This window comes from Lipotes vexillifer, unplaced genomic scaffold (genome assembly GCF_000442215.2).
Source record: "Lipotes vexillifer unplaced genomic scaffold, Lipotes_vexillifer_v1.1 scaffold1079, whole genome shotgun sequence".
Lineage (NCBI taxonomy): Eukaryota > Metazoa > Chordata > Mammalia > Artiodactyla > Lipotidae > Lipotes > Lipotes vexillifer.
In genome coordinates this window covers 313,951-326,358 of record NW_006772344.1, presented here as the reverse complement: position 1 = coordinate 326,358, position 12,408 = coordinate 313,951, and the positions used below count along the sequence as shown (strand labels likewise).

Genomic DNA, 12,408 nt, shown 5'->3' with positions numbered 1-12,408 from the left:
CTTGCCACAACTAGAGAAAGCCCTCGCACAGAAACGAAGACCCAACACAGCCATAAATAAATAAGTAAATAAATTAAAAAAAAAAAAAAAAGAAATGTTCAGTTCCATCACATTTTTTTTCTATCTAGGCAAAAACATTTACATATTTTTGAGGAACTCAGATAGTTTGACCATGTTATTTATACAACTCCTATGGCAAAAATAAATTGTTGGATTACTGGATATTTACATAGACTTTACCACATCCCTTCCAAACTCCCTTAAGTCCCAGTGCCTAAGACATAGCATTAATGTTTCTAATGAAGGGCTGCTGATGGACTGTATCACCTGTCTAATTTATGCAAATTTACATTATTCCTCCTAAAAGAGGCCTAGGCCTATGACATGCGACAGCTTTCCATTGGAAAATATTTTTAAAATTTGCTTTGGAAATACCATACCTAAAAAGCTTTGTACTGTATCTAAAAGGCTAATTCTACTTATACCCAGTTGTTTATTGTGTAATCTTCAGGGAGTAAATCTTACTCTGTCCCTTTAGAAAGGCCCTGGATTAGTGACAGTGAGGGTGAGGATGGACACTAGACGCCTCCATCATAATCCTTATTTGGAAGTGTCCAGAGATGTTTGCAAGTCCAGGTTGGTACCTGCTATAAATTGGAGGTTTCCACAACCCCCTCCTCTAGTTTGGTTAATTTGCTAGAGCAGCTCATAAAACTCAGGAAAATGTTTTACTAACTGGATTACTGGTTTATTATAAAAGGTTATAACTCAGGAACAGCCAGATGGAAGAGATACATAGGGTAAGGTATGTGAGAAGCTCTGTAGAGTTTCCATGCCCTCTCCAGGTATGCCGCGCCTTCACGTGTTCACCAACCCTGAAGCTGTCTTAATGCCATCCTTTTGGGTGTTTATAGAGGTTTCATTACATGGGCTTGATTGATTCATCATTGGCCATTAGTGATTAATTCAACCTTCCTGGAGGTGGGGCTGAAAGTTCCAGTCCTCTAATCACATGGTGATTTGCTGAGCCTCAGAGGAGGTAGGTATAGATTTGCTGAACCCTGATCTACCACCTCTGCACCTCTGATATACCTCATGCACCCCACAGGCCTGCAAGTCTTATAACTTGAAACTGAACATAATTACACCTGAAAGTAATACAGTGTTATATGTCAATTATATCTCAATTTTTAAATTTTAAAACTGTTTAAAATGAACCCTAGCGTTGGATGCTGCTTTTCTAGATTTAGCATCCATCAGCCTTTTCCAGAAGTTCCAGCGGAGTGATGAGAAGTGGAAATGAGTTGGGAGCACAGGCATGATTTGTATCCTCAGGACCCTGGGGGTCTGAGAGCTCTCTCTGTTGGTGGAAGGGGAAGTACGTTTGCACACTATCGGTCATCTGCCTCTCTAGCGGTAGTTCTTCATTGAGTGCCAACCTGTCGTCCAGGCACCAAGCAGGAGTCCTGCATCCCTGAGTCCCAGGAGGTCAGTAGGGGCATAAAGGGCAGTCAGAGAGCTGTGCAGCAGATGGCAGCCCAGCAGCCCACTCTGCAAACAGGATAGGCCAGTGGGGAGGATCTTGAATCCGGAGCTTTTGGGGCTTGGGGGGGGGGGGCAGGCGGGGGGGGGGGGGGAGCTTCTGGGACAGATCACCCTCCCCTCCTTCCCCTACAACAGGCCCTTCCCTCTGGCTTTGCTCCCTCCCCTCTGCACAGCCCCCACCCTTGTCAGAACAGATCACTCACACCCCCCCACCCCCATGAGCCTCTCAGTGTTATGGAAGCTGGAAGTTATGGTAGGTAAATCAAGCAACAACTGTAATGACAGGCTGGAACCATAATTCATTCAAGGCTCTTGTTACCTCACATTTTCCCTGCAATCTCTTGCTTTCCCTTCTTCCAAAAATAAAATCATTGTCCTAAGACACCAAGTGGGTTATTATTTTGGTGAATTTAAGTGCTATATCCCAGCAGGATATGGTATAACATCAGTTTATTTATATAAGATCTCTGACTGCTAGGCATATTTTATTAACTATGTTAGTTATAATATGGTTTTAAGTTCTTACTAAAAATATCCTTTTTATTTTGGTCTGCAGTTGCCTTTTGCTGATTGAGATGTGTTACATTCCTATGAACATGGTTCATGACTGGTGTTTTCTTCCTTTCTAGTTATGAAAAACCTCCTCCTGGACTTATCAAGGTCAGTGTGAAGTTTGTACTTTTGGTTTTTCTCTGAGACAGATTTGACTCAGTGCTCAGACTCAGTCACTTGTTAAGAAAAACAGCTGCATAAGGTTTGAACCTCCTTTTATGATAGTTCTGCGTCTTGCCTGCAGATGGCAGTCGGTTCATGCACTTTGGGCTTTGTCACAGCCTGTGCCTTTGCAGAAATTTAATCAGCCTTGTGTCTGTCCCCTAAGAAACCACTGCAGGTCCCCCGAGTGTTCCTCAGCGCTCACTCCCATTCTTTCTGTCTCACTTGTGACTGCATCTCCTCAAAGCTCTCCTGCCCCATGTTCCTTCTCTGACCAACCACCGCCCCCCACCCCACCCCCAGTGCTGATTTCTTGAGTGTCATCAGCTCAGAGAACACTGGACTCTGAGGAGACGTGAAGCTCATCCAGTCCAGCTCTACCTGTTGCAGGAGTCCCTCCTCCAGCACCCTGGCCACAGTGTCAGTGTCTTTCTGCAGGAGCGAGACTTAGAGGACTTAAGGCCAAAGTAACCTTTTCTGTTTGGTAACTTTCAACTTAAAAAAAAAGATTTTTAGAAAACATTCTTCCATTATAAATTTAATATTCATGGAAACTTGAAAAAATCATAAGGTAAGGGCTTCCCTGGTGGCGCAGTGGTTGAGTGTCCGCCTGCTGATGCAGGGGACACGGGTTCGTGCCCCAGTCCAGGAAGATCCCACATGCCGCGGAGAGGCTGGGCCCGTGAGCCATGGCCACTGAGCCTACGTATCCGGAGCCTGTACTCCGCAACGGGAAAGGCCACAACAGTGAGGCCCGTGTACCGCAAAAAAAAAAAAAAATCACAAGGTAAAAAAACAGCACCTTAATTATGTAGTGCAGTTATTTGGTAATGAAAATACATCTCACAAATACGGCGTGTATGAGATTATAAAACATGACAGTGGGCTTCAAGGTCTAATAATCTATTTTACTCTAACACATTGTTCTTATTATTCCAGGAAACCTCACTTGTTTAACTCTATATTCTGCCTCATTCCACAAAGCTTTTAAGTTAGCAGAAAACCTTTTGTGATCTTAGAATCTAATTTTTGTGATCTAGAATCAGAATTTGGAGCTCACAGATCAATCCTGTGTAAACACTATAACCCTTCTCTAAGAACAGCTACTTTGTTTTCATGGTATAGCTAGCTCTTCTAGTATAGTTACTTCCATTTTTTCTGTCAGTTATGATTTGTCTTTCTTTCTAGCTCTTCAGAGGGTAACTTATGATGACATTGGGATCTCCAGCCCATGAGAAAGCCAGGCAGTGCTGTGTTCTCAAACAGGTGGGAGAGAGTTCCTGTGCTTTTTTGCCACACAGCTTACACAGTTTCCTTTTTCAGGAGGATGAGACTAAGCCAGAAGACTGTATACCAGATGTCCCAGGCAATGAACATGCCAGGGAATTTCTGGCCCACGCACCAACCAAAGGACTTTGGATGCCACTGGGAAAAGAAGTCAAAGTCATGCAGTGTGAGTGTGGAAGGGTTTCAAGTAACACCCTCAATACGTGCAAGTTATAGACCACTGTTTACAAACAAGTTCGCTTCTTTTAGTTCATTCTCACCACAGCCCTGCTAAAGTCAGGGCATTATCTCTGTGCTATAGATGAGGAAGCTGCCTTGCATATGTTATTAAGTGTTCTGGGGTAAGAGGCAGTGCAGTGCCTAGACTCCAGGGCTTCTGACTGTAAGGACAATGGTCTTCCACAGGGCCGTAGCTGCCTGCAGAGTATACGCTACAGTAATATTCCTGTAACAGAAAGGATATTCCATGTAGAAATGCCATGGGGGACAACGGATGTATTGGAGGGTGGTCCCTTGGGTCTTGCCTCAGTCAGTCATCCTCATCAGAGGTGTTGAGGTCTTATCCAGGTAACCTGAGAGGAGCTCTGGGCCACAGAGGGTGGGTCTGGAACAGGTAGAGCTCTGTGTGCACACCCTCCACCGCACCAGAGCAGCAGCACCTTCATCCAGCCTAAGACGGCATTTGAAGAAGGGATACGGCTGCCTTTAAAGACATTTTTTTGTACAAAGATTCTTCACGCACATAATTAATATAGCGGTTCTCAGCCCCTTTCCTTCATTCCCCTCACCTAAAAGGTGACCACCTCAACTTCTTTTAAGAAGGTTATTTTGAAGTTTATCTCTATGTATCTATAAAGGTTTTTTTTTTTATTAATTAATTAATTTGGCTGTGTTGGGTCTTCGTTGCTGCACACGGGCTTTCTCTAGTTGCGGCGAGCAGGGGCTACTCTTGATTGCGGTGCGCGGGCCTCTCACTGCAGTGGCCTCTTTTGTTGCAGAGCATGGGCTGTAGGCACGCAGGCTCAGTAGTTGTGGCTCACGGGCTCCAGAGTGCAGGCTCAGTAGTTGTGGCGCACGGGCTTAGTTGCTCCGTGGCATGTGGGATCTTCCCAGACCTGGGCCCGAACCCATGTTCCGTGCATTGGCAGGCGGATTCTTAACCACTGCGCCACCAGGGAAGTCCCTATCCCTGTGTATGTAGATAACAGGATTACATTCCTCCCCCTTGATTTTTCAGGTTTCTTCATTATCTGTTGACTTCTTCCTATAGAACACAAGAATTCAGCTCTTTTTTTCTTCCTTCATCCCATCTCATACACATACCCTTCCTATATCTCATTTTCCCAGTAATAGTTATATCATAAATTTAGTTCAGTAAACCCTTTGTGTTTATTATTTTCAGAGTTGAATCACATATTAAACTGATCACATTTCTTTCTCTTTTTTTTTTTTTTAATTATGGTTAAAAACCACTCCTCTCTGTGATAGGATAGTTAGTTGTGCTTCACTTACCATTTTACAGTTCTTTTCATTGACTTGCAAATTAAAATTGTTTAGTCTAGACCAGACAGTTTTACATGAAGTTAATGAAGCTTAACCTTTAGGTTCCCTTGTACCTTCCAAAGGTCTTTGGAGTCCCACCAGTGCAGTCATATGGTTCTTTCTTTCTATAAAATTTGCCAAGGCAAGACTTTTTTCCCCTTAAAGAGCCCTTCCTCTCCTTAATTTATGTAAGCTTCAGACTCCACAAAACTTGGATCCATCCCAGATGGAAAAACACGTGCACACATAACCCCGTATTCACTGATTTCCATGATCCTAGTGTCATCTAGAGCAGAGCTTCTCAAACTTAGGGTGGGCCTGAGATTCTGTATTTCTGACAAGTTCCCAGGTGATGCTAATCTTGCTGGTCTGTACCGTTGACCACACACTAACAAGGATCACCTTTCCTTTAACAAATAGTTTTGATCACAGATGGTATGGATCCTTCTTGATACCCACACATCAATCCGTGGCATTTAAAATCCCCCCCTTTTTGTCATAAAGACAGACATGTGTCTGAAGTGGTCTGCATTTGCATTAAGAGTGCATTCCTTCTTCCCCAGGTGGAAATAGTGGGGAGATAAGGACAGGAGCAGGTCAGAGAATCCCTAAACTTCATTTTTTCCCAATGGTTTCCTACTACCAACTCTCAAATAAAAATATAAAGGGGAAAACAGTATTTCCCTGTCACTACATATTGTCAGTAGCTACCAGCGTGGAGCAAATTTGGCTGATCTTACCTATAATCCCTCTTCCTGTTTCCTGACCTCCCTGGTTGGAGCTGCTTGATGCCTGTATAGTTTACTATGTCTGCTGTAACAAAGTACCACAAACTGTATGACTTAAACGAGAAATTTATTGTCTCACAGTTCCGGAGGCTAAAAGTCCAAAGTCAGGGTGTCCTCCTGAGGGCTGTGAGGGAAGGATGTATTCCAGGCCTCTCTAAAAACCCTGTTTCCCAGTAAGGTCACATTCTGAGGTACTAGGGGTTAGGACAATTCAATACAGTGGAGAAGCAGACGGGATGACACAATTCAACCTGTAACACAATTAAAAAACAAAAAATCACACTTTGCTTTTTGCATGGAATTGTTTAATAAGTACTTGGTTCATTTCTAAACCTCTACGATTAAAGGATACTTGAGGAAGTAATTAGTTTCCCTCTCATTTCTGGGATCTTACATGGTTCATCCATTAATTATATTTGCTTTTAAAATTGGAATCTAATGAAGAATATCTTTAATACGATCTACTGATACCTTTATCTTGATTGAGTAAAAATGCATTATCTTACAGAAATATATCCCTTTTTCTTTGTTTTCAGGTTGGCGTTGTAAACGGTATGGTCACCGAACGGGCGACAAAGAATGCCCTTTCTTTATCAAAGGCAACCAAAAGTTAGAACAGTTCAGAGTAGTAAGTAAAACCCCAGAGTGTCAATTTACGTTTACTGGAGATGATGAATGTCGGTGAATCAGGCAGTCACCAGTGAACTGGAGGTTCACATAAAATACATTCCGAAAGCCTTTAGGCCAAAGTATCTGGTGTTAACTACATCTCTGTTAAATTGAATTTGTGTGAAAGATTAGTTCATTAACAAAAAAATGCGTATTAAAATATTATTTGCTTTTGTCTTGGGAACAGTGCTTCTTTTTCTGAAGCAGGCATTTTTATCAATTCAGTTAGTTTTTTTTTTTTTTTTTTTTTTTTTTTTTTGGCATGCAGCTTGTGGGATCTTAGTTCCCTGACCAGGGATCAAACCTGGGCCCTCAGGAGTGAGAGCGCAGAGTCCTAACCACTGGACTGCCAGGGAATTCCCCAGTCAGTCTTTTTTTACTTATGTAAAAAAATCATATTTCATAAATAAAATCAGGGTTCTAGTTTCCCAGTCTTTGTCTAAAGTCTATATATTTTTTCTGTCATAAACTGGAAGTGTGTGTATAAACGATGTACCCTCTTTAGATGACAGTAAAATCAATCTATCATTTCATCACTTTATTTTAACAAAGTCACCTCCCAGGGTTAATTCACCATTCAGTAACTGTTTTGGTCAATTTAACTATGCTATTACTGGATATATTGGGATTATCAGCATATCAAACAGGGGTATATAAACATTCTCCAAGGATTTTAAGATATTTAAAATACTGGGTTTTCATTTTACTAATTTACAGAAAATATTCTGGATAAATCACTGCTACCTGGAATGTCAACTTTTACAGTGCCTATAATAGATAATTTAATGATAAATCTCAAAAACTGAAACATATTCATATTTTTAAAATTTAGGAACCTAAATTCTAAGAATTGATCTAAGGATATAACAGAACATCAGTATGCACAAATTATTATGAATGTATAAGGATAACTTTCAGAATTATTTATATGATTAGAAAATAGAATCTGAAGAAAAATAGGAAACAACTGCAGTGTCCAATATACAACATAAGTTACCACAACATATAAATCATATAGCTTTTAAGAATTATGTTTTTTTTTTTTTTCCGGTACGCGGGCCTCTCACTGTTGTGGCCTCTCCCACTGCGGAGCACAGGCTCTGGACGCGCAGGCTCAGTGGCCATGGCTCACGGGCCCAGCCGCTCCGTGGCATGTGGGATCTTCCCGGACCGGGGCACGAACCCGTGTCCCCTGCATTGGCAGGCGGACTCTCAACCACTGCACCACCAGGGAAGCCCAAGAATTATGTTTTAAAAGAATATGTAATGTCATAGGAAGATATTCATGAAAGCATAAGTGAAAAAGAGAATAGGGTTGTATATATAACATGATTATAATCTTCTGTAAGTTATAAATAATGACTGGAAGAACCACACTAAAATATTAACAGTGGATATCCCGGCTGGTAAAATAATAGATATTTTTAACTTTACGTTTTCTTTGATATGTAAAAATTTTATAATAAACATACTTTTAAAGATAACTCACATGCCATAAAATTCATTGTGTATTCATATTTTTAAGTAATTTAAGTAGCTTTTAATTATACAAATATAAGAATAAATTTGCCTTATTTTAACAAAATGGAAATATTACAGTAAGGTTTTTCACAATTGATTTTTCAAGTCCAATCTTGCCTCTCTCCCCAGAGGGAATTTGTAGTAAGTAGCTTGAATATACTTCCAGACTTCTCTTTGGTCATATCCAGTATGTTTTTGTGTACCTATAAATGAATCATTCTTACACATCATTTCCAAATCACTTGTTTTGCTTAATAATATCTCTTGATCATCTTTCCACATAGAACAAATAGAATTACCTCAAGATGTTTAACCTTGAGTGGTATTTCATAATGATTTTGCCATGGTTTATTTCCTTATAAAGGGTATGTAAATTATACCCTGTATTTGTATAACTGGAAAATCTTTTTTATAGCCTCCAGGAGTTTGAAATGATGGCAACCCTTAGGAAGGATTAGAATGTATTAAATATAAAATCACACCACCCAGGAGGGAAAAAAATTGGTTTCAGTGAAAGAGGGATTTAATTTAACAGTCTATGAAGCCTAACCTAACCATAACCTTCTCTAACCCTCAAGGCACATGAAGATCCCATGTACGACATCATTCGAGAGAATAAAAGACATGAAAAGGATGTAAGGTGAGATTGTCCGGATGATAACAATATCCTCTTAAAGTTTGAAATTATATAGTTAGAACCTTTATAAATTAAAAATTTTTTAATTCCAGTATTAGAGGAGTGGTTTTAGTAAATATGGTACTTTAATTGAGAAATATTTGGAAGACAGGAATAGTCCCTGAAAAAGCCAGTGTGTGGGGAACGAGCAGGCCAGCCTGTTCTACTTGGGTTAACTTAAAGCAATGGGCTTGGCCTAGCCCACTCATGTCACTGATAGTTGACGTTGGCAACTGTAATTTATCTTCTCTAGATCTTCTTTAAAGATCTGAGCTTTTGTTAAAAATTCCTAGACAGGGTTAAAGACAGGGTGAAAAAACAAGAGGACTTTTTTTGGGGTTTGGCGAGTATTTTTTCAAATTGGTGATACTGAACTATAATTATAACATATAATATATATACATAACATATATTCTTCTTCAGATTCTCTTCCCTTATAGGTTATTACAAAATATTGAGTATAGTTCCCTGTGCTGAATTATAATTGTTGAGGAGGTAGATTACTTAGTATGAACTTGAACAGTGGGGGAATGATTTAGGAAAGTATCCATCTGTTAGAAGTTATAATAGTAAGGACTATGGAAACATACAGAAACATTTAGGACAGTGAAAAGAATACAAAATAGCTTGTACACTGGTTACAGTCATGTAAAATAGGCAGGGGTGTAGACAAGAATGGGGAAAACATGCAAAAATAAGTACCGTCTTTAATGAGGTGATGCTTTGTGACATTTTTCACCCTCACTACTGTTCTTATATTTTTATCTAAAAGAATTTTTTAAGTTACATTGAATATGTTTCTTTGGTCAATCTTATGTGTTTAGGATACAACAGTTAAAACAGTTACTGGAGGATTCAACATCAGATGAAGATGGGAGCAGCTCCAGTTCCTCAGAATGTAAAGAGAAACACAAGAAAAAGAAGAAGAAAGAGAAGCATAAGAAAAAGAAGAAAGAAAAGAAAAAGAAGAAAAAACGAAAGCATAAGTCTTCCAAGTCAAATGAGAGTTCAGACTCAGAGTGACAAGAGCTTGACTTGTTCAACATTCTCTTCTCAAAAATCAAACACTGTGGCCAAAGATCAGAGGAACGTGGAATCAGAGAGGAACAGGAGAGAGAGACACCAAGAGAGGAGGAGATTTGGTGTCACAGGTGTGAATTCTCACCTATCTTCCAGTAGAGATGTGACCCCCGGAAGAGTGAGTTGTATCTTGCCAGGTGCTAGCTCTGGACAGCGGCTGATTTCAGGCTGGAAAGCTTTTCTCATTGTTCTCCTCCCTGCTGATCACTGTGGGTCCTGATTCCTTAGAAATGCCTCTGGCAGGGTGGCCAGACTAAGGGAATCTCTGAGGAAGCTCTTCCAGGTGCTGCCACAGCTTCCACCCTCCATGGTGGGGCTACTTAATGCCCTTAGATTTCAGGCTTGACTTTCCTCTGTTGTTGAGGATAATAAAAGCTCGTTATTTATTTTTTTAATGTATTTATTTTTTATTTCTTCATGCATGCATGTATGTGGCTCCAGATTTAAAAGGTACCTAAGGTTTACTTATAAAAACTTGTACTACTTCCTTTCTCCCCCAGCTTCCCAGTTCCTTCTCCCAATGGCTACCAATTTTACCAGTTTCTTGTTAAGTCTTCCAGTAATATTGTATACATCACAGACAAGCAGAGGGCTTTTTTTTTTAACACAAATGCTATACACATTCATCTGCACGTTATTTTTTTTAACTTAACAGTATAAAACTTATTTTTTTATTTATTTTATTTATTTATTTTTGGCTGCGTTGGGTCTTCACTGCTGTGCGCAGGCTTTCTCTAGTTGCGGTGAGCAGGGGCTATTCTTTGCAGGCTTCTCAGTGCAGTGGCTTCTCGTTGCAGAGCACGGGCTCTAGGCACGCGGGCCTCAGCAGTTGTGGCATGCACCCGCAGGCTCAGTAGTTATGGCTTGCATGCTCTAGAGCACAGGCTCAGCAGTTGTGGCGCACGGGCTTAGTTGCTCTGTGGCATGTGGGATCTCCCCAGACCAGGGCTCGAACCCATGTCCCCTGCATTGGCAGGCAGATTCTTAACCACTGCACCACCAGGGAAACCCTAAAACTGATTTTAATATTAAGTACATCCTGTGCTGCTGCACCAAAGGCACAGTGTGTTCATAATCACCTGAGATGATTTGTTGACTGTGGGAAGGGGTTCCTATAACAATAATGAAAAATCTTGTGTGGCTACATTGTATTTAACTTGCTTGGATCTTACTGCCCCAGTCCTAAGATTTTTGCAGAGTAACTGACTCAAAAATTTTTAAGACTATAGGGGAATTACTATTCAGGGTCAGCTACCCACATCCCAAAATATATCCCTCACTTCCTTCCTCTTCCTGTTGGTAAGCATGGCCCACCTGTGCTCTTCTAGCTTTGTGCCACAGCAGAAGCAGCTTACCCATCAGGGTGGTGCCTGCAGCTATGGGAGAGTAAGTCCTATGGGTTGCTGAGCCAAATGGAGCTAGATCTTGCTCACAGGTAAGTGTCCCTACCTATCCAGCAGGTCTCTTGCTGTTTTCAGGGTCCCAGGAACTTTCTATTCCCATTTCCAAATGCTTACCCTGGGGGTTGGATTCCCCCTTCTTTAAAGAACAGCCAATCCAAGCCCAGAACGGACCCACCTCTTACTCTAATCAATAAATCCTCCTGGGGGCTTCCCTGGTGGCGCAGTGGTTGAGAGTCTGCCTGCCGATGCAGGGGACACGGGTTCGTGCCCCGGTCCGGGAAGATCCCACATGCCGTGGAGAGGCTGGGCCCATGAGCCATGGCCGCTGAGCCTACGCGTCCGGAGCCTGTGCTCCACAATGGGAGAGGCCACAACAGTGAGAGGCCCGTGTACCGCAAAATAGATTCGATAGATAGATAGATAGATAGATAGACAATAGATAGATTAGATAGATAGATAGATAGATCCTCCTGGTCTTGGCCTTGGAATAGTACCTCAGTAACACAATTGTCCAGATTGGAATCACTGGGGCGTGTTATTTCTGAAAATCCTGAGGCCAGTTAAGTTAGGCATGCTCTAAACTTATCCTTGGCATCCTAGCTCAGCATGCACAACATGGGTCATTTGTCCTCTTCTATATGTCTCACAGTGTTTGCTACCCATTCCCAGCCTCTTCAGGGAATTTCTTACTGTCCCATTCAGGATAAAATGTTCATAAAAAATAGGAAAGAGGGGCTTCCCTGGTGGCGCAGTGCTTGAGAGTCCGCCTGCCGATGCAGGAGACGCGGGTTCGTACCCCGTTTCGGGAAGATCCCACATGCCGCGGAGCGGCTGGGCCCGTGAGCCATGGCCACTGAGCCTGCGCGTCCGGAGCCTGTGCTCCGCAAATGGGAGAGGCCACAACAGTGAGAGGCCCGCATAACGCAAGAAAAAAAAAAAAAAAAAAAAATAGGAAAGAATCTGCATCAATGATTCTCAAACCTTTGGGACATCAAAATCAACTAGAGTGCTTGTTAAAACACAGATTCCTGTGCTCCCAGAATTCTAGAGTTTCTGACTCTGGGGTGGACCTGGGAATTTTCCTCTCTACCAAGTCCCCAAATGACGCTAAGGCTGTTGGTCTGGGGACCATACTTGGAGAACAACTGCTCTATATCTTTAACCTCTTACTGGAGCATTCCTG

General features: G+C 41.5%; 1 protein-coding gene across 1 annotated transcript in view; it reads left to right on the top strand.

Annotated features, from left to right (window-relative positions):
* The window catches only part of RP9 (RP9 pre-mRNA splicing factor), a 13,110-nt gene extending 3,345 nt beyond the window's left edge, over positions 1-9,765 (top strand). The window contains exons 2-6 of the mRNA XM_007447403.1: positions 2,175-2,205; positions 3,583-3,712; positions 6,413-6,504; positions 8,645-8,706; positions 9,567-9,765. Of these exons, the coding sequence (XP_007447465.1) occupies positions 2,175-2,205; positions 3,583-3,712; positions 6,413-6,504; positions 8,645-8,706; positions 9,567-9,765 (514 nt within the window). The remainder of the gene's footprint in view (positions 1-2,174; positions 2,206-3,582; positions 3,713-6,412; positions 6,505-8,644; positions 8,707-9,566) is intronic.
* The last annotated feature ends 2,643 nt before the right edge of the window (positions 9,766-12,408 follow it).